General features: G+C 41.4%; 1 protein-coding gene across 1 annotated transcript in view; it reads right to left on the bottom strand.

Moving 5' to 3' along the window:
• Positions 1–4,466: 4,466 nt before the first annotated feature.
• LOC118232307 (ankyrin-2-like) overlaps positions 4,467–23,531 on the bottom strand; it is a 104,226-nt gene continuing 85,161 nt past the window's right edge. Inside the window, exons 47-51 of the mRNA XM_035427194.1 lie at positions 9,263–9,346; positions 8,550–8,714; positions 7,993–8,181; positions 7,574–7,665; positions 4,467–6,207 (exon numbers count right to left, since the gene is read on the bottom strand). Coding sequence (XP_035283085.1) covers positions 6,006–6,207; positions 7,574–7,665; positions 7,993–8,181; positions 8,550–8,714; positions 9,263–9,346 — 732 coding nt within the window. The 3' untranslated portion in view covers positions 4,467–6,005. The remainder of the gene's footprint in view (positions 6,208–7,573; positions 7,666–7,992; positions 8,182–8,549; positions 8,715–9,262; positions 9,347–23,531) is intronic.

Raw genomic sequence — 23,531 nt, forward strand, 5'->3', positions numbered from 1 at the left:
GACAGCCGATTAGACCGTGTCAATGACAAAGAATTTGCGAAGGAAAAGGCCACAGTAGACCTCAGAGGGGATAAGAGAGCTAAACCCTTCAATATATATTGAATATACTATTGGCTGTGATTCACTCATCATCTTGATGACTAATGTTTTGGCTATCTTTAATTTCTTCTTCTGATGTGCTTGTTCTGATCAAATGAAATGGTAAAAAAACAGGACCATACTTTTGACTTTAGCACCATCTATAGGTGATCACTATTATGCCACCATTGTGGGAGATTCATTGAAATTCTGAGAACCATATGGGAATATGAACCCTGTTTAATTTCTAAAATATTTACTGCTTCAAAAATCTGTGTCTTAAAGAGAAAAATATACTTCTTGGACTGTTGTTTTTTGATGAGCTGGTTTGTCTCAATTTTGAGTTCTGTGTCATATCTCCATTTGTAGATGGGGTCATGATGGCATCATGGAACACTTGCTAATTCTGTTAGAAATCCATGCCTGGCATTGTGTCTTTGGTCTCATATAGATGTGGGGCTTAACTAGCCATTGAACTGTTGCTCCACAAAAAAAATTAATTGCTCAGACCGCTAAAACATAATATAGAACATGACAATAAGAATATCACAAGCCACACATAATTTATAAGATTCATGAAAACAGAAGTCTGTCAGTCACCCACTATTAGCCCTTTTAGTGCTCAGAATTGAAAATGATGAAAATAAACATTGTGATCACTGCATACAGGTAAAACTGCAAGCCAAACTTCAGTTCACTTAAGGTTTACGGCCTTATTAAAAGTGCTTATTAAAAGGCAAAATAGTGTCTTTGCTTTAAATAAAGTGCCCTGGAGTACTCATCATTCACAAATATTGGCTTATGTACTTCGGTCTTTCTTTGTTGTGATGTTGTGAGGGCCATTCTTTTGAAATACCTCAAAATTATGTTGTAATGAAGTCATGTGATATGTAAATTTTCACTTGCAAGTGAATAAAAGTGCATGATTTTTTGAACAACTATATAAATAATAATTGAATGAATATACATCTATGTGCTGCTTTTGAAGGACTTCTTGGCATGTAGTGGTAAAATAATTCCCCCTTAATCAAATTTAATCCTTCCTTTCTCTGCCATTGTGATGCTGCTGTGTCAGTCATTTAGATAATTTATTTCAAATGCATCAATGTTGATTCATGAATAAAACCATTTTAGAGATCTGTTGTGTTGAAGTTGAAGTTGTATTGGCTGGCCAGTAGAGGGCAGGCGTCCCTCTGGTTCTAGCAGAACCTTTGCCCCTGTTAACTTGGCTCAGGCGGATGTTTTATTGTTTTGAATGAGATTAAATCATCCTGACTCCACAGTGTCATTAAAGATTCCATTAGACCTTTAAAGATTAAATATCCCAACAAGTAACTAGCCTCTAACTAACTACCAGCTTCATTAGATAAACAAAATCCTTCCCCACTTATGCTTTGGTTAATGAGTGTCTGAATAAAATGGCTGTCGGAAAAAACTTAGGGGCTACACATTCTAAAAAGGTCATGGCTAAACATTTGGGATGGCACTATAAAAAATAGCTTTGAAATCATTGAAAGGACTGAAATGCCACACATAAGGATTATGAACAAATCATTACACAATATATTTTATTTGGTCAGTGGTTAGGTTTAATGAAGACTGCAGGCCGAGGAGGGTTTTTAAACAAATTCCAAGGGGCACATTTTTCCTTTGTTTAGCTTGAAATGCAAAGGAGGAAGTATCTCCAGATAGATACCCAAAATATTTTGGCAAATCACTCATGAATTGTCAGTTGTCCACTAGTTGAAACTTACCTGCTGGCTGCATTTCTATATTGTGAGATTTTTGCAGATGCCGTACTCATAATTTTGTTGTTTTGCACCATTTAACCCTTAGAATTGCACAAAAACCTTGCATCAGCAGCGAATCGTGAGTAGCAGATGACTCGAAGCATTATTTAATCCTAGCATAACGATGAACAAGGACGACATCAGACAAGCGTACATTTAACACTCGTACAGTTTATTATCAATCAGCCATGTACACACTGCAGCTGCTATGCGTCGTTAGTGTTTTAATGTTTGTTTTTAAAATTCATTTAATAACTAATACATGCCCTCAATAGATATTTATATATGTATATAATTGTTATCACCATGGAAACAAGATGCTGATTCATCAAATTAAAAGTTTACTTTTGACAGGTCTCAATTTTTTCATCTTCTTTTTTTTGTTCGATTACACTCAAAGTAAACAGTTATGTGAAAAACCATAATATCATTACATAGATATAGTCTGCACTGCAAAGAACATCACAGATACTTTGAGCTCGCCCGAGATAACACCCATGTAAATCTTTTTGCTGTTGTTTTTGTTGTTGCTATTAGTTGATTAAACCTGTGTGGAGACTGTCCTGGTTTTCTGGTACGAGTTTCCAGAATGTGGAAGCATATCTAAATTCAGAGAAGCACTGTGTTCTATAGTAACTTTCACCAGTCAAATGTAAAAGTTCCCTTTCCTTACACCAACAGACACACCCACACACACACACACACACACACACACACACACACCGCACACAAAAATATGTGGCTTCACACTTCCGAGAAGACAACAGGCAACAAAGGAGATCAATAAATTAATTAAAAAGAAAGGATGAAATAACAGCCTTAAAGGAGGAGACAGCTAAAACCGATTCCCTTGTTTTATCAACCTGCAATCAATGTAAAGGCCTGCACACGTACAACACATTTCTGTATAAAGTGCAGGTCAAGAATGAAGGAGGGTTACACTCATGAAAAAAGTACAGAACTGACATTATCTGAGCCAAATTCAGCTGGGAGAATGATTCTCCCGTCACTAAATTTATAAAAGTGTTTACCTTGACAACCTGTACCTGTATCTCAAAGACCAAGCAATGTGGACAATGCCTCTAGAACACACACAGAATGAGATTAAAACCAGCCTTCCAGAACAATCCTGAATTATGCGTCACAAATGGGACTGAGACATCCTACAAAGGGAACTGAAAATCTGCAAAAGCTTTTCAAAAAAATATCACTGTATCACAACCTTTAACCCCTTCAACAAAATACTCTAATTGTTGTCATAAAATAAACCCAGGACTACCTTCATCATTCTTTCTTGTGATCCTACACCTGACTACACACCAAAACAACTGTGTCACTGACAAGTACACCAATTTACAAAAGTGGCATTTCTGCAATAGAAAATGTATTACTTTGCCATAAGTTTTTTTATTATATCATATGTTGAATCACCAAAATGTTAGTATTTTCCTACAGAGCAGTATAGTAAAACAGCTTAAGCGTGTGCCACAGCCAGAATGTCCACAAAAGCATATTTAAGACTTTTATTTAGGAAAGACTATGAGTTTAAATGTTTATAATTGTAAGGTAAAAATCTATTCAGTAGTCGTCATGCTATTGTTCAAAGTGAGCTTAGTATATTTTTTAATGAACTTGTTTGTTCAAAGACATATAAAAGCAACTGTACACGCCAATGCACTTTCTGAAAATGTGCCTGTGTTGCCTTTTAGATAAAAGATGTTTGGGATTTATTGGTATTCATCGATCCAGCAAATGGAAAAAACTCATACAGACATACACTGATTGTCACTAATGGATTCCCCCGCTACAAATGAATCATTATCACAAAATATGCCAGCTTCATAGTAGCTCATCTTTTGTTAGTAATTTATTAAATAACAATCCAGGTTTGAGTTTAGCTATTCTTTTACTGGGTCTGTCCACAAAACCATCCATCCTTACTGCCCTACATACTGTACTTCAATCATGTGACATCCTGCCATGTTTTCCCCAAAAGTCGGTGAACTCCCTATCGGTCTTGTCTACCCATGTCATCGCTGTGAAATTGAAACTCAGATTCCCCACTGAAAAATGAAAGGCCGTGGAGAAAAGAGGGAAAAAGTCACCAATTCTCCTCCTAAGCTACCAGGCCAAAGACCAAAGAGTCTCAGTTTATCTGCTCATGCCGAACCATTGTGCTGAAGTCGGCTGTGATAAAGTCAGAAGAGCTGTACATTCACACAGACACACACTTAAGCTCAGCCTCCTGTTCTCGGCCTGGCACTTTAACAGACAGCAGGGTGTATGCATTCAGCCAGATGAATGGACAGACAGCAATGTCTCCGCACTGAATTATTAGTTGTAAATGTGATTACATATTTCTGCAAGGGCGATGATAAAAAACAAACGGCCAAACACCCCTACAAACTCTGCACCTGCAAGCTACTACAAAGAGTAGGGCCCTAACATTGTTGCTGATCTTCATGAAGAACCTGTCCAAGAATCATGTCCCACTTTCCTGTGGTTCTAGATATTTATTTCTCTACAGATTTCATTTGCATCAGCAAAAAAAAAAAAAAAAACAAGCAAACAAAAAAAACAACTGCGGGTCTCCAAAACAACTCCAAAACAACATTCACTGTTTCCCTTAAAAATTTTCAAAAAAAAAAAGAAAGTAAAACTCTCATGAGTCAATCTTAAAACAACATCTGGTGAGAAGGATCGAACCAAATCAAAATCACAAACAGGAGAGAGTTGGGTTGAAAGAAAAGGATCAATCCGTGTTACAGAGGATATGAAGCTGGAGAGTGATCATGATGCCTACAGTGTATATGCCACATGCTCATACAGTGGAAAAGAAGAGAAAACAACATTCCTGTTAACTACGTTCATGTACCAGGCGGCCGGTTACATTGTCGGTGAGGATGCCTGCGATGTCACACACACAGATTGTCTGCGGAGGTGTCTGTGATGTCACACACAGATTGTCTTGTGAGGATGCCTGTGATGTCACACAGAGGGATCAGTCTCAGACTCGCCACAGCTCAGAGAAAAAGGACAGGGAAGTGTAGACACATGGCACGCATAAGGAGGAAAGAGACATACACTGATAGACAGACAAACAGACAGACAGATAGACTGAAAGAATGCATATGCAAAGCTCTCATTGATGTGATTTAAAATGGGCTGCACCTGAGCCTTCAATGTGACCTAGATTTGTAAACACAAAATCAACATTTTACATCGTTGTATTTCTAATCGATTGGTGTCGTGTAGACTTTGAACTGAGGCCATCTACGGCCTTGCTAATGGGTCATAGCAGACCATGGTATTCATTCCATTTCTCTTTCCCATGCTAATTTTGTTTTTCAATTTTGTCTCGGTCAAGTGATCATTGTCAACGTTGCTCAGAGGGAGTCACTCAAAGTTTTCACACCCAAAAAGCATACACACCACAAACAACAACACTCCAACAGTGACTACCTTGATCGAATGTTTTTGCAATGCGCCCGTGCACACCGCCAATTACTGGTGCGACACTAAGGGCCCTTGAACTTTGACCTCAGGAAATATATCTGGTGCTCAGTGATTTTTGTTCTCAGGTGTGTGCATGTGTGCAGTTACGGTAGGCAGTGTAGTAAACATTTCCTTATCTTCAGTCCAAGCGCGTACACTACTGTATATGTACAAGTGTTTACAAGAGTCCTTTAAGAAGAGGGCTGTGGATGAGGCTACTGTGGTTCCCCCACTCACTAATTTCCTTTTTTTAAAACATTTTATGTTGTTGTTGGTTTTTGTCTTGATTTTGCATGGTTTTTTTTTCCATCACAGCAACCAAAAGGGAAAAAAAAACAGAAAAACAACACTAAAAATATATCTACAAATTTTTAAATCACCTGACAAGGAAAGGGAAGCAATCTTTGGTCACAAGATGAGCAGAACAAAAGGAAAAGAAATAAAAACAAAGGTTAAAATAAAAATTAAACTAAAAAAGCCCAAAAAAAGAGGTGTTCAACTTCTCCCAGAAGAGAGGAGAAAAAAAATCCAGTGTCTTTCGATGGGAACACGGGAGTAAGGTGGAGGTGCATGTGTGTGAATAAGAGGGGCAGGGGGTTGCTAAGGGGTTGGTGGGGGGCGGGGGTTGAGAGGGCAGAGTGGTCACTCCGTCCTCCTCTCCTCTTCCTCCTGCTCCTCCTCTTCCTCGGCACAGTAGCGGTGGAGCAGGCGGTGCAGGTGCCGCTGGAGGTCGTCTGGGCCCAGGGCTTCTGGGACATCTTCGAGCAGCTCCAGGTGCACCTGCTTCCCCTGAATGTCCCTCACCACAGTCCTCTTCTGCGTGCGCGTCTTATGCATCTGGGTCCTTTTGGGTTTTATGGGGGTGAGGGGTGGGGGGCGGGGGAAGGGCAGGGGTGCAACAAGGACGGAGGGAGAAAGAGAAACAAATGGACAGAGAAGCCATCAAGCGGGACCTTCTCCGGGGGAAAACAGGGCAATCTCAGGGTAGGATGGCAATCAAATGTGACCCCCCCCCCCCCCCCCAAAATACTGCAAAACCACTGCTTATACATTCACAGTTTTAATAGCCTCTGGTCTGAACAATTAGCATGTCTGCCCATGGGTGGTGGGTCAAAACATAGCAGCTATTCAGCCAAAAAGGGTGCAAGAGCCAGGGTCTACCCGTAGGGGGAGCACAGAAGAGACGTTACTAGGGCAGATAGACAGACAGTAAGTGGCAAAGACAAGTGAACACCACCAGAAACAGAAACAACTGTGGTAGCCAATGCCAGGGGAAAAGTCATTGAAAACACAAACATTCAGGGGAAGTTGTTTAGAGAGATTGAGAGATATAAATGAGAAAATAATGTAACAAACAGTTTTTCTGGGAACACGTTACATTACGTTTCAGGTATACCTGTGTAGTTGAATTGTAACTAATTTGGTAACAAGAGGTTATTACTGAGTAACTCCAACGTAGGTAACATGGACCAACAGTTATTGATATTCTTCATTACACATGAATATTTTAAAATACTGTATCTACACACACAGGCCATATCATCATGACACATAACAAATAAACCTTGCCTGTTAATTTCTCAATGCGTCTTCGTGACATAGAATGATTGTATTTTAGCAGGACAGATGTGACAGGGCTGGCCTTGTTTCACATAATGTAATTAAGAATACTACCACTCTCTGGTTCACTGTTACCTATGTTGAAGTCACTCAGTAATAACCTCTCATTGCCAAATTTGTTACAATTTATCTACACAGGTGAAGCTGCAACTTAATGTAAAGTGTTACTGTTTTTCTTTACAGTTGTTTAGTTGTCTGGACCTGAATGCTGGCTAAATGATAACCACTGCACTTCACATGAAAACTTACCTCATTGACATGCTCTATGCACTGTTACAAACCCAGCGAACAATATCCACGCAACCATAATCATTACCGTTAACACATGGTGATGGTTATGGCTTTGGCAAAAGTTTCCTACACTACATGTTGAACAGCTAACATGAATCCCCATACAGTGTAGAGTCATATAATATTACTTTGTCATGGATTATAAGTGCTTTTAAGTTCTTAATTTTCAGGGCCAGGCAACGGGAGAGGGTGTTAAGAGAGGGGAGGTCACACCATGCTATTGACCCAGCGAACCCCAGGGTCCAAACGCAGCGGGGACGTTTCTGTTAGAGCCAAAAACCGCACGTCATTTCCCAAACCTTCTGATGACCGATCCGTCCTCCTTCACAATCTCTTTCTCTACTAAATGTGGCAGGTGCATTTTCCCAAAGCCTCCTGCATAACTCAAGGCCTGAACATGAGGAGAGGGGAAAGGGAGGTTTACACACTCAGACATCGGCCCAGCACACATCAGAGAGATCACGGGCCATCCCAGTTCTCAGGGTTTTATAAACCATCTCCAACAAGCACAGTTTGCATTGGCAAGACCAGATAATTTTAATAAATGTTTAAACACACTTTTTAAACATGACCGAGGCCTGCAGAGGATAGGGGGGTCATGATTCAGTCTTGTAGACCCCCCTCCCCCAAAGCCCTGGTTATACCTGTACCACAGCTACGGAATATTACTTTGCGGTAGGGTTTCCGTTCGAGCGGACGGACGCTGGCGATGGCTGACCTTTTGGAAGTCGTCTTTGGCGGAAGGAAGGTCGGTGGCCAGCGTGGGGTCGCCCATGTGCTTCTCCATCCTCTCCCCCTGCACCACCATGGTCTTCACCACCTTGCTGACCTTCCGCCCCTGCACGGGCTCCGCCTCAAAGTCCGAGGCTGTGGCCTCGCCCACCGGCAGGGGCTCCGAGAAGGTCACCTGGGGGTCAAGGGCCACGGGTTACAAACTTATCTCTGTTACGTAGCCCATACATGAGGCGTTCTGTTGTGTGCGCCCCCAAGACACAAAATGGACAGTAAAATGTGTTCCCCTCAAAAGATGGAAAGGAAGTGAGAAAGAAAAACCCATTTAGTGAAGAGCCCAACTTTGGTCGTGGAGGTTAGAGACTGTTAGAGCTGCAGGATGGCACAGATTGCCTGTAATGGCCTGCTGTTTACAGACAGAGTGAGATCTCAAGGATGTGCTCGAGTTTGCTGGTATCCAGGCATTTCATTTCTCTTACAAGACTGGAGACACACCACATAGACCTCACATAACCTACCGGATTTTCAAAAAATGGACTTTACCTCCGTTCGGTCTCCCTCGCTCCTCAGCACCGTCCTCTTTACCACCTTGGAGTAGTTATCCCCTTCCTCCACGCTGACCAGCTCCTGATGAGAGCCCTGCAGCATCACCTCCTCCTTCTCCACGCCGTCCGCCGACACATACTTACGGATTACCTTTCTGGTAATCTGAGCCGAGCGTGGGGAGAAAAGCAGAGGTCACTCCAGGAATGCCTGACTGCTTAAGAAAGCCCTGGCATGCAGACCACAGAGTGAAATGTCCAGTGTTCATTCCACACTCAGTAGATAACATTCGGTTCCACATTCCAGAGTGGGACTCGAGTTCCAAATGTTATCTGTTAGAGTTGAATTAACACTGGACATTTTACTGTGCAGAAAGCACTTAATATGTACCTGTCCCATTGATTTATATTATAAGGCACTGTCTTTGTCTTGATGTGTCCAAAAAGAGCACAGAAGTGATATTAAAATTTACTATACTGGTAATAGGCTGCATGTGTTCTGAAAGCCTCTGAGGTGAGAGGGGGAGAGGAGAGAGAAAGAGGGAGAAGGGGGGAAAAGATAGAAGGTAAAGAGGGATAGAAGAAGAGAGGTAAAGAGGGATAGAAGGAGAGAGGTAGAGAGGAATAGAGGTAGAGAGGGAGAGAAGAGGAGAGGGAGGAGTAGAGGTACATAGAGAGAGGGATAGAGGGAGAGAAGGGGGTGAGCTCTATTACCTTCTTCACCACCATGTTCCCATGCTCGTCAGTGTACTGCTCCTCTGTCACGGTCTGCGGGGGGATCTCTGGCATCTCGTCCGCCTGCAGAGAACAGAGTTGAGGCTTATAGCACGGTCATACACTCACTTACACATGCGCACACACACCCCCAACACATTCCACAGGAAATATTCAGAAAGTCCAATGTGCTGAACATCCAACGCTGATACATAGCACACAAAAATATCCCTTAACACATACAGATATGCACGCGCACACGCACATACACACAAACATGCTGGAATGACCTTAACTTCCTCACACAGAGTAGAATTCAAACACTGTCACAGTAAGTTCAGAGCATCCATCACCTATGAAGAAACTAAGCATTGAGAAACTAGCAACACAACCAATATTTCCAGTTTCATTTGTTTTTTTAAGAAATTACTTTAATCTGTACAGATGTACGCATGTAATTCTGTCATACAGAAGCTCATTGATTCAGTTTTTCCAATTAGCAGCATGACGCAGACACACACACACACACACATTTCCATATTGGTAATCACTGCACAAAATGCCATGGCAGGTTACATTTTTTTTTAAAAAGCTCATGACATGAGTAAAGAAAATTAGGAAATAAAACAATAAGGTACAGCAGAGAAGCATCCCAGACTAGAGTGCCTAAATTAAGGACCAAAAACAAGCTAAAGAAGATTAAAAGGGCTGAATTAACAAGAAAGATTGCAGGACAGATTTAGACAGGGTTAGTTGCGCATGTTTCATCTGACTGTATTTCAGAAAAAAGGGGTTAAAGCCCCCCTCTGTGTGTCTTAACCAAATGTCAAATCGCTGAGCAGCACAAACGCACAAACCTAACCTAAAACTTAGCCACGCCTCCAATCAGGCCAAAGCAAAGCCAACATGCGGTGCTGGGCGCCCCTGACAGAATACCTGGATGATCACTCTCCGTCGGACCACCCTAGTGGTCAACACCTCCTCTTCTGAACTATCCGACAGCAAACCTAACTCCTCTGCTATCTCCTGGGAGGTAGCAGAGAGGCATTGTGGGTATCAAACAGCTTTCACAGGAGTCATGACAGTAGGGTGTAATCTCAGGTTATAAGAAGCAACAGGCCATGCCATGCTTATTTTTTTTCAATCTCTTTCTCTCTTTCTCTCTCTCTGTCAAGATACAGATGGTCTAGAATATCTCTTTTAGTAAACTGTTAGCAGTGCAATAATTCATTTTCCAATTGGTCACAACCACCCACAGTGGTAGACACACATACTTATTTTCAAAATAAAAATTTTCAAAGCAGCTCATAGTTTTAAAAGATGAAGGTAGTGGTTGATTGACCAGACTTGCTGTAAAAATATCAAAAATATGAGAGACAAAGACTGAGGACTGATGGTGTTTGATGGAGGATGAGGAAAAGAACATGAATAATATGGTTCCTTTAGTCACCAACAGGACAAAGGTGGGAGCATTTAAGATAAGCCAAAGAAACAAAAGGACATTCTGGTCAACAACCAGACTATGTATTTTCAGTCTCCATTGGAAGCCAAATTTCCAGCTCCAAAAATAAATTGCCCTGTAATTCATGTAGCAGGCTTCTTCAGAAGTGGAGGGGGAAAAACCATGCAGGATCCAAAACAGTTATTTTAGTTTAGAATTAAAACGTCTCGTCCAGCAAATCAGGCTTCACACACCATGTCACTATATTTGTTGTTATGGAGTAAGTTCATTTTTGTCTCTTTAAATTAATAGCCTACAACATAGTAACAATAGGTTTGCTATAGTCATGCAGTTGTGCCATACAGACAATCCATTTAAACCTGCTGAAATATACGGAAGGTTAGAAGTGGCTGAATGTCCTTGGTTTGGACACAATGCCTGAGTTTAAAGCTTGACTCTACTATATTTCACTCGGCAAGCTGAGGCAAAAACTGGGTGAAGAGCGGGTTTGGAGGGGGTTGGAAGAAGGGCTCATGCTCAAACTCTTACCCTCCCTAAAGAATCTTCATCATCCTCATATTCCGCCTCCTCCCTTGAAGGAAGCTCTTCTAGAGACTGTAAAATAGTCTCAGCACCCCCGCAGGGGGGCTGGGCTTCCTCCTCTTTCTCATCCGATACCACCTCGTCTGGCTCGAAAACGATAGGAGAGCTGGTATACTCCTCACTGCCTGTAGAGAGGAGGTGCCTTCTATCATCGCCTGGCTTCAAGTCGAATGAGGTGATTCCAGGGAACCCATCTGTGTGCCTAAAATGAGGGCTATGGTGGGATGATGGTATCTCGCTGTGATGGATCGTGTCGGGTGTGTCTTTCGGTTCTTCAGTTTCGGCCTCTGAGAAGTCAGACAGCCCCTGCAGGCAGTCAAAGTACTCAGCATCGGAGTCTTCGCAGACATGGGTGGCTTTGGGCTTCAGTACAGGAGATGCTTCAGCAGAACCGCTGTCTATCGTGGCAGGGGCCTCTTCCTGGAATAATATGTTTTCTTTCCTGATACTGGCAGAGTCCTTATCTTTCCGCCTAGTCCCTGAGTCTGATTTCTCAATGGCTTCAATGTCCCAGGCTCCTAATTTATGTTCTCCCTCAGTGGTTTCAGATCCAACAAAAACTTGCATCAATTCAGGGTAATCACTTTCCATTCCAGGTAAATATAACATGGTGGACCCAGAAGATGATTTGCAAGGCTTCTGGATAGTTTTTCCAAGCTCCAACTCATCCACTACTGGAGTCACTGACTGAAGATCTTTAGGTGTCAAATCTTTTGACCCAGGAAGAGTTTTAGTGACTGGGCATGTTACAGAGATATCAGGAGAAGTTGAAGGATATTCTTGTAGCACAGATGTGTCCTTGGACACTTGACTCAAATGGGAGGTTGGAGAGAATTTACCTTCCTCAGACATAATAGATACAGTGGGTGATCTGATAAAACCAGGTGGCATTTCACTTGAAGGTGTTTTTTCAGAAGGTATCTTGTTGATATCCTGGGAAGTCGGACGCAAGCCGGCTGACTCAGCAGGATGGGTTGTGTGTAGCAGGGGTAAAACATGAGATGTTTCATCAAATTCAGACAAAAACCCCTTAAGAACGTTAAATGATTCAGGCGACTGTAGTTCTGTTCTGGCTGAGGTGGGTGAAGCTGGAGTTGGCTCAAATTGTTTGTGAGAATCCAGTGATTTTGGACTGACTGAAAATAAAGATCCATGTACATTAGGCTTTATCTCTCTATGTGTGCTGAAAGACGTAACTGAGCTGGGTAGACTGAAGTATACAGGAGCAGGTACTTTCATATGTGATTCAGGAGTTATCCTAGATTCAGGAGACACAGGACTTGATTCTGATCGTATATCCGAGGGTAATTCCTGACATTTGTTAAGTTCAGGAGAAACAGGAACTGATTCTGATGGTGATTTCCGAGATCCAATAAATTCAGGAGAAACAGAATCTGATTCTGATGGTGGTTTCTGAGATTCAGGAGAAACAGGACCTGATTCTAATGTTGTTTTCTGAGATTCAGGAGAAACGGGACCTGATTCTGAGGGTTTTTCCAGCAATCCAATAGGTTCAGGAGAAATGAGACTTGACTCAGGTTGTGAATCACTTGATTTAGAGTGTAGCTGCGGCGGCTCAAGACTTTCGACCTGTTCAGGGGCAGCAGTAAGGAATTTGGGTATGATCTGACATGGCCCAGGTGGAGATTCACTGGATACAAGTGATCCTGTACTCACCTCTGAAGGTGGCATAATTAATCCAAGTGAAACCGATGAAGTTCCTAAAGTAGTTGTATCTATTATAGAGGCCATTTGACTGAAATAAGGGGAGGTCTGGCCCAGTTCTGGTGACTGCCACTCTGATTGAGGTGGAGTTTCAGCTAAGACTGAGGATGAAGGATGCATTTGACCCTGTATTTCATCCAAATCAGTTTCCATCTTTCCCAACCTGACATCTAATTGCTCTGAATCTGGTGACATTGATTGCTTTTCCATGGCAGATTCTGGCAATACCTGAAAAAAATCATGAAAATGGCTAAATACAAAGCCCCTGTCAGGTTGTTTTATATTCCTACTATGCATCAAAAATGTAAAACTATGTTAAATAATGTGTTTATTAGCTTTCTATAGACCATAGAGAACCTGTGAGCGTGGATATTTCATAAATTAATATGATCAGTTCAACCTTGAACTTTACATAGAAGGTGAAAGAAAAATAAAAAAATGTGTGATGTTGATTAAAGGGTGACCTGTTAACCACAAACCTCTTAGACCACTCCAGGACTAAGATTAAGTATCATTGCACCACAGACCAATGAATCAAAGAGCATTGAAAACAACAGATTAACATATCAGGGAGCATCCCACAAGTCACATGCTCCACAAAAGACAAGAGGTCATCCACAAAATAATCCACAAGTGTTACAACAGAATGCTGCTCCTAAAGGTTAGAGAACATATAAGCAACATTTAAGGCCAAGAGATGGGTCTTTCATTATACTTGGCAAACAGTTTTAGTCTACCAAAGCATATTCAGACATAACAATGTTATTTACATGAGTTTAATGGTACCAAGACTATTGCCTCATTTAATCTAGTCAGTAAAATGATCCTGCAAAATCAGCACACTGTGCAATTACGCAAACATGCCACAATGGAAATCCTTGCATCCTTGCAAACACATTAGTGAGAAGTGTAGCGCAGTTGCAGGTTATGAAAAACGGACCCATCCAGGACTCAGGTTCATGCTGACACTCTTACCCTTGTTAGGCTCTCTTGGCTTGTTAGAATACCACTGTGGGAGTAAGGAGCCACTTCTCCTGATACAGGGTGATCTGGAACTTTTTGTCCTGAAACTTGTCCTACAACAGTACTGGTTGTAAGGGTTTCCACCGATGTCACTGTATCCTTGGACGTTGGCTCAAATACATCAATACCAATCTCAATAGCTTTGGGGTATCCGAGGGCTCCTTGGCTGGGCTCAGACTGAGACTGAAGAGGAGCGGTGGGAATCCCACCAGTGTGTAATATTGTAGCTGACTTTGGTGACTCATCCTGGTGCTTGGTAAGTGTGGTGGTTTTACTCAAGGTGGGAGAATGTTGACCAGCCTCATATAGTGCCCTGTTCTGTTCCGGTGCCACATGACATGACTCCAGACCACTGTTGTCTAAAGCCCCATCATCAAGTTTTATTACTGGTACAGCAGATGCCGATAAGCTTTGATAACATTCCTTTTCAGGTATCCTTGGACTTGGTGCTGTGGAAGCTCTACTGAATTTAGAAAAGACACTTGCTTTAAACCTTAATTTTTTTCCTTTATACTGCGGGTCATATTGCTGGGAGATGAGGTTTTGTGGAGTTATTTTGTATAGCTGATTGTATTCAGGACCTAATGAAGCTGCCTCAGTGGTTTCTGGGTAATACGCCTCTACTGATGCAGTAAAACCATGTTCTTTATTTGTATGTTCTGGTGCTGAGATAATGGATTCTTGTGTTGAGGGTCTATACGTAGGAGCTTGTGCAGCTACTTTGGGGGATGATTTGCTTTGTTCATGTATTGACAGTCTGTGGTCACTTACTAACACTGCAGATTTAGGTTCCACTGATTTGCATTCAGTTTCTCGTCTGTTTAATTCTACTAAAGGTGCTTTATTGTCACTAACCACTGTTTCTATTGACACTGGTATATCTTCAGATTCAGCAATTACTGCCTTAGGTGGTATACATACTGTTTCTGATATAGCATCTTCAGGTGTTAACTGCATGACTTCAGGGATTGATGGTAACTCAGCTGTTGTTAGTTCATATTCCAGTGCCAAGGTAGACAGTGCAGGTTTACTTTCAGTATCTGGTGTAAGAACTGGTTTACATTCAGTTTCTGGTATTAGAGATTCTAGTGTTAATAGTCTATTTACTGGTACTGATGTAGGTGATTCAGGGGCTAACTTGCTATTTTCAGGTTGTGGCTCTGGCACTAGCATACCATCTGTTTCAGAACTAACTGACTCATTTGGTGGATACTCAGATACTGATATAGTATGTTCAGGTGTTAACTGTATGACTTCAGGGACTGATGGTAATTCAAATGTTTGTAGTCCATATTCCTGTTCCAAGGCAGACAGTGCAGGTTTAAATGGCTTACATTCAGTATCTGATGTAAAAGGTGGTTTGCATTCAGTTACTGGTATAGAAGATCCTGGGGTATCTTTTGCTTTGGAAATAATCGACTTGGGATGCTTATATTCAGTAGCTGATGTAGTATGCTCAGGTGTTAACTGTATGACTTCAGGGACTGATGGTAACTCAGGTGTTGTTAGTCCGTATTCATGTGCTGTGGTAGACTGTGCAGGATCTAGCAGTTTACTTTCAGCGTCCAAAGTAACAGCTGGTTTACATTCAGTTACTGTTATAGGAGTTGCTGCTGTTAATTTTCTATAATCTTGTCCTGGGGCAAGTAACTCCGAGGCTATCTCAAGATGTTCAGCAGATTGTTTTGATAGTTCATCTGATTTGCTATGCCCAGGTACAGCTGCTGCTTGATGAGGTGATGTAGACTGATGTGCACTTACTAACACTGCAGATTTCAGTTCGATTGTTTTGCATTCAGTTTCTATTCTATTTAATTCTGCTACCTGTGGTTCATTTTCATCAACTGCTCTTTCTACTGACAGTACTACACATTCAATTTCAGAACCTACTGATTCAGGTGAGGATGGCCTGTACTCAATTGCTAGTGATTCTGGCAGCAATGATGTATATTCCATGTCTGATTCCACTGATTCAGGTGATGATGATCTATATCCTGATGTATAAAATGGTAGCCATGGCCTATATTGAGGTATCGGCGAGTCAGGCGACAGCGATCTAAATTCATTTATGGATGCTGTTGACTCGGGTGATGATGGCCTGCTTTTCATGTCATAGAATTCAGAAGGTGGAGAGTCATATTCACTGTCTGATGTTATTGACACAGGTGATGATGACCTATGTCCTGCCCTCAATGATAGAAATTCAGGGATTGCCTGTCTATACTGAGGTATGGGAGAGTCAGGGGACAGTGACCTGTATTCATGGACAGATGATATTGATTCAGGAGATGGTGGTCTCATATCAGTTAGTAGCATTACTGATTCAGGTGACATTGGTCTATACTCAGTGAGTGATTCAGGTGATAGTGGTCTACACTCAGCTTCTGACATCACAGATTCAGGCGAGGAAGGTCTATCCTCAACTTCTGTTGTTATTACCTCAGATACAATTAGGTTAAGTTCTGTAAATGATTCAGGTGATATTGGTCTATTATCAGGTTCTGACAAAGTTGATTCAGGTGTTACTGCCCTGAATTCAATTTCAGATGTCACTGATTCAGGTGATGTAGGTCTGTGGTCTCCTCCCAGTGCAGTCAAATCTTGAAAAGATTTATATTCTGTGACAGACGTGATTACTTCAAGCGTTTTATAGTCAACTGTGGAAGGTGAAGGTGATGGGGGTCTATATTCATATATAGGTGAGTCAGGTGAGAGGGGTCTATGTTCTGTTACTGACTCTAAAGATTCAGGCGAGGAAGTTCTACAATCAGTCCATAAGATTTCTGATTCAGGTGTTGAGGGTCTGTTTTCGGGTACTGGTGAGTCAGGGGATAATGACCTGTATTCATCTACTGATGTTTCTGACTCAGGGGATGGTGGCCTTTTATCAAACAGCTTTACTGATTCAGGTGATAGTGGTCTATATTCAGTCTCTGAGGTTAATGATTCAAGAGAAAGAGTTCTACATCCAGCAGATATGGGCCCATGTTCATGGTCATCTGATTGTGTCCTGGTGAGTACAAGTGGTTCCGCCTCATCACAAGGTGAGGCTTGAATGAGCACAGCTGAAACAGGGTTAGCCTCAGCACTGTTTTGCTCAGTGTCTTGAGAAGAGGCCTTCCCATTAGGGGATGACTGTGTGACATCTAGTCTGCTCCATGTGTACCGAAAGACACCTGTCTTCCCACAGAACGGTTTCCCTTTGTACTGTGGGTCATAAACCTGGGAGATGAGCTTCCTGGACATGGCTCTGTACACCAGCATATCATCAGGAACTACTGTAGCCCCTTCAGGTGATGGTGGGATATATTCCCTTGCCACTGTCAGTGATTCTGCTGTTAATGGTGCATGTTCTAGAGCCACGTGAGCTGGTTCAGGCGCTAACTTGCTATCTACAGGTGATGGCCTTTCAAATTGGTCAACTAATTCACAATATTCTGTCGTACCACCAGATGGTGGTTGTTCAGGTGTCTGTGGTCTATGTTCACTTACAAGAACTGTGTTTTCAGGTTCTATTGTGTTACATTCAAATTCTGTTATGCTTATCTCTTTTAATTGTGGCTCATTTACACCATCTTCTGTTTCTACCGATGCCAATAGTGGTTTATTGTCACTAATCACCATTTGCAGTGAAATAGGTGTACCTTCTGTTTCAGAAGTTATTGACTCAGGTGGTGCATATTCAGTTACTGATATAGTCTGTTCAGGCATTAAATGTATGTCTTTGGGGACTGATGGTAACTCAGGCGCTTGTCTGTATTCATTTGCGGTAGCAGGCCGTTCTGGATTCAACAGTTTACTTTCAGTATCTGGTGTAACAGTTGGCTTACATTCAATTTCTGGTACTAGAGATTCCAGTGTTAATTGTTTATGTTGTGCTGTAGCTGATTCAGGGGCTGATGTGCTACTTTCAAGTGGTGGCTTTGCCAATACAGCACCTGATTGGCTGTGTTCAGGGACAGATGGTGCTTGATCAGGTGACTCAGGTCTATGTTCACTTACAAACACTGCTAATTCAGATTCTATCGATTTACATTCAGTTTCTGTTCCGCTTAATTCGGCCCATGGTGGTTTACTGTCACTAACCACTGTTTCCAGTGACACTGGTATATCTTGAGATTCAGAAATAATTGATTCAGATGGTCTATATTCAATAACTGATGCTGTACGCTCAGGTATTAACTGTACAACCTCAGTGACTGATGGTAACTCAGGTGTTTGTTCATATTCCTCTACAAAGGTAGTCAGTGCTGAGTTTAACTGTTCATATTCAGTAACTAGTAAAGGAGCTTCTGGTGTTAACTGCCTACATTCTATAATAGGGGAACTTGATTCAAAGGCTAACTTGACATGTTCAGATGATCTTGGTAAATCAGGAATTGATTTTCCCTGTTCAGGTACAGATGGTTCTGTTTCAGGTATTGAGGTTCTATGCCCACTTACTAATACTGTAAATTCTGATTCTATTGATTTAAATTCTGTTTCTATTCTGTCCAATTCAGCCAATGTTGGTTTTTTTTCACTAATCACTGTTTCCACTGACATTGGCATATCTTTTGTTTTGGAAATAACTGACTCAGGTGGTAGATATTCAGTTACTGATGTAGTATACTTAGGTGTTAACTGTATGACTTCAGGGACTGATGGTACCTCAGGTGTTGTTAGTCCATATTCATGTGCTGTGGTAGACTGTGCAGGATCTAGCAGTTTACTTTCAGTGTCCAGTGTAACAGCTGGTTTACATTCACTAACTGGTATAGGAGATTCTGGTGTTAATTTTCTATAATCTTGTCCTGGGGTAATTGACTCAAAGGCTATCTTAATAGGTTCTGGATATTGTCTTGGTAATTCATCAACTAATTTGCTATGTTCCGGTAGAGATGGTGGTTGTTCAGGTGATGGAGGTTCATGTCCAATTACTAACACTGTAGATTCAGGTACTATTGTTTTACACACCATTTCTATTCTGTCCAATTCTGCTGATGATGGTGTATTCTCACTAATCACTGTTTCCACTGACACTGGTATATCTTCTGTTTCAGAGCTTATAGACTCAGGTGATTCAGGTGTTAACTGTATGACTTCAGGGACTGATGGTAACTCAGGTGCTCGTCTGCATTCCTTTGCGGTAGCAGGCAGTTCTGGATTCAACAGCTTACTTTCAGTATCTAGTGTAACAGTTGGCTCACATTCAATTTCTGGTACTAGAGATTCCAGTGTTAATTGTCTATCCTCTGGTGCTGGTGCAAGTGATTCAGGGGGTAACTCAGTCTGTTCGGCTGGTGGCCCATGCAATTCAACTGAATCCCAATTTTCAGTTACAGGTGGTGTTGATTCAGGTACTGGCGGCCTGCTCTCATACACTAACACTGCAAATTCAGTTTTCACTGATTCAAATGCAGTTTCTGGTCTGTTTAATTCTACTAATGGTGCTTTATTGACACTAACCACTGTTTCCACTGACCCTGGCATATCTTCAGATTCAAAAATAATTGATTCAGATGATGTATATTCAGTAGCTGATGTAGTATGTTCAGGTGATAAGTGTATGACTTCAGGGACTGATGGTAATTCAGGTGTTTTTAGTCCATCTTGTGTAAGAGCTGGTTTACATACAGTTTCTAGTATAGGGGATTCTAGAGTTAATATTCTATACTGTTTTTCTGGGGTAACTAATTCAATATGTTCAGGAGATGTTTTTGGCAATTCAGTAACTGATTTGCTATGCTCTGGTAGAGATGGTGGTTGTTGAGGTGATGGGGATTTATGTTTACTTACTAAAACTGCAGATTCAGGTTCTATTGTTTTATATTCAGTTTCTATTCTTTCCAGTTCTGCTGATGATGGTTTTTTGTCACAAATAACTGTTACCACTGACACTGGTATATCTTCTGTTTCAGAGCTTATAGACTCAGGTGGTGTATATTCAGTTGCTGATATAGTATGTTCAGGTGTTAACTGAATGACTTCAGGGACTGATGGTAACTCAGGTGCCCGTCTGTATTCCTTTGCGGTAGCAGGCAGTTCTGGATTCAACAGTTTACTTTCAGTATCTGGTGTAACAGTTGGCTCACATTCAATTTCTGGTACTAGAGATTCCAGTGTTAATTGTTTATCCTCTGGTGCTGGTTCAACTGATTCAGGGGGTAACTCAGTCTGTTCGGCTGGTGGCCCTTGCAATTCAGCAACTGATTGCCTATTTTCAGTTACAGGTGGTGTTGATTCAGGCACTGGCGGCCTGCTCTCACTCACTAACACTGCAAATTCAGGTTTTATGGATTTCAATGCAGTTTCTGGTCTGTTTAATTCTACTAATGGTGCTTTATTGACACTAACCACTGTTTCCACTGACCCTGGCATATCTTCAGATTCAGAAATAATTGATTCAGATGATGTATATTCAGTAGCTGATGTAGTATGTTCAGGTGATAAGTGTATGACTTCAGGGACTGATGGTAATTCAGGTGTTCTTAGTCCATCTTGTGTAAGAGCTGGTTTACATACAGTTTCTAGTATAGGGGATTCTAGAGTTAATATTCTATACTGTTTTTCTGGGGTAACTAATTCAATATGTTCAGGAGATGTTTTTGGCAATTCAGCAACTGATTTGCTATGCTCTGGTAGAGATGGTGGTTGTTGAGGTGATGGGGATTTATGTTTACTTACTAAAACTGCAGATTCAGTTTCTATTGTCTTATATTCAGTTTCTATTCTTTCCTGTTCTGCTGATGATGGTTTTTTGTCACAAATAACTGTTACCACTGACACTGGTATATCTTCTGTTTCAGAGCTTATAGACTCAGGTGGTGTATATTCAGTTGCTGATATAGTATGTTCAGGTGTTAACTGTATGACTTCAGGGACTGATGGTAACTCAGGTGCCCGTCTGTATTCCTTTGCGGTAGCAGGCAGTTCTGGATTCAACAGTTTACTTTCAGTACCTGGCGTAACAGTTGGCTCACATTCAATTTCTGGTACTAGAGATTCCAGTGTTAATTGTTTATCCTCTGGTGCTGGTTCAACTGATTCAGGGGGTAACTCAGTCTGTTCGGCTGGTGGCCCTTGCAATTCAGCAACTGATTGCCTATTTTCAGTTACAGGTGGTGTTGATTCAGGCACTGGCGGCCTGCTCTCACTCACTAACACTGCAAATTCAGGTTTTATGGATTTCAATGCAGTTTCTGGTCTGTTTAATTCTACTAAGGGTGCTTTATTGTCACTAACCCCTGTTTCCACTGACCCTGGCATATCTTCAGATTCAGAAATAATTGATTCAGATGATGTATATTCAGTAGCTGATGTAGTATGTTCAGGTGATAAGTGTATGACTTCAGGGACTGATGGTAATTCAGGTGTTCTTAGTCCATCTTGTGTAAGAGCTGGTTTACATACAGTTTCTAGTATAGGAGATTCTAGAGTTAATATTCTATACTGTTTTTCTGGGGTAACTGACTCAATATGTTCAGGAGATGCTTTTGGCAAGTCAGCAACTGATTTGCTATGCTCTGGTAGAGATGGTGGTTGTTGAGGTGATGGGGATTTATGTTTACTTACTAAAACTGCAGATTCAGTTTCTATTGTCTTATATTCAGTTTCTATTCTTTCCTGTTCTGCTGATGATGGTTTTTTGTCACAAATAACTGTTACCACTGACACTGGTATATCTTCTGTTTCAGAGCTTATAGACTCAGGTGGTGTATATTCAGTTGCTGATATAGTATGTTCAGGTGTTAACTGAATGACTTCAGGGACTGATGGTAACTCAGGTGCTCGTCTGTATTCCTTTGCGGTAGCAGGCAGTTCTGGATTCAACAGTTTACTTTCAGTACCTGGTGTAACAGTTGGCTTACATTCAATTTCTGGTACTAGAGATTCCAGTGTTAATTGTCTATCCTCTGGTACTGGTGCAACTGATTCAGGGGGTAACTCAGTCTGTTCGGCTGGTGGCCCTTGCAATTCAGCAACTGACTGCCTATTTTCAGTTACAAGTGGTGTTGATTCAGGCACTGGCGGCCTGCTCTCACTCACTAACACTGCAAATTCAGGTTTTATGGATTTCAATGCAGTTTCTGGTCTGTTTAATTCTACTAAGGGTGCTTTATTGTCACTAACCACTGTTTCCACTGACACTGGTATATCTTCAGATTCTGAAATAACTGATTCAGATGGTGTATATTCAGTAACTGATGTAGTATGTTCAGGTGATAAGTGCATGACTTCAGGGACTGATGGTAATTCAGGTGTTCTTAGTCCATAATCCTGTACGAAGGCAGTCAGTTCCAGCTTTAATGGTTTACTTTCAGCATTTTGTGTAAGAGCTGGTTTACATGCAGTTTCTGGTATAGGAGATTCTAGAGTTAATATTCTATACTGTTTTTCTGGGGTAACTGACTCAATATGTTCAGGAGATGCTTTTGGCAATTCAGCAACTGATTTGCTATGCTCTGGTAGAGATGGTGGTTGTTGAGGTGATGGGGATTTATGTTCATTTACTAAAACTGCAAATTCAGGTTCTATTGTTTTATATTCAGTTTCTATTCTTTCCAGTTCTGCTGATGATGGTTTTTTGTCACAAATAACTGTTACCACTGACACTGGTATATCTTCTGTTTCAGAGCTTATAGACTCAGGTGGTGTATATTCAGTTGCTGATATAGTATGTTCAGGTGTTAACTGAATGACTTCAGGGACTGATGGTAACTCAGGTGCTCGTCTGTATTCCTTTGCGGTAGCAGGCAGTTCTGGATTCAACAGTTTACTTTCAGTATCTGGTGTAAGAATTGGCTCAAATTCAACTTCTGGTATTAGAGATTCCAGTGTTAACTGTCTCTCCTCTGGTACTGGTGCAACTGATTCAGGTGGTAACTCAGTCTGTTTGGCTGGTGACCCATGCAATTCAACAACTAAATCTCTATTTTCAGGTATAAGTGGTGTTGATTCAGGTACTGGCGGCCTGCTATCACTCACTAACACTGCAAATTCAGGTTTTACTGATTTAAATGCAGTTTCCGGTATGTTTAATTCCTCTAAGGGTGCTTTATTGTCACTAACCACTGTTTCCACTGACACTGGTATATCTTCAGAATCAGAAAGAACTGATTCAGATGCTGTATATTCAGTAAGTATGGCAGTATGTTCAGGTGATACGTGTATGACTTCAGGGACTGATGGTAATTCAGGTATTCGTAGTCCATAATCCTGTACCAAGGAACTCAGTGACAGCTTTAATGGTTTACCTTCAGTATCTGGTGTAACAGTTGGCTCACATTCAATTTCTGATACTAGAGATTCCAGTGTTAATTGTCTATCCTCTGGTACTGGTGTAACTGATTCAGGGGGTAACTCAGTCTGTTCAGTTGGTGGTCCTTGCAATTCAGAAACTGATTCCCTATTTACAGGCACAGGTTGTGCTTTTTGAGGTATTGAGGGTTTGAACTCACTCGCTAATACTGCAGATTCAGGTTCTATTGTTTTGCA

This window comes from Anguilla anguilla, chromosome 7 (genome assembly GCF_013347855.1).
Source record: "Anguilla anguilla isolate fAngAng1 chromosome 7, fAngAng1.pri, whole genome shotgun sequence".
NCBI classification, from domain to species: Eukaryota; Metazoa; Chordata; class Actinopteri; order Anguilliformes; family Anguillidae; genus Anguilla; species Anguilla anguilla.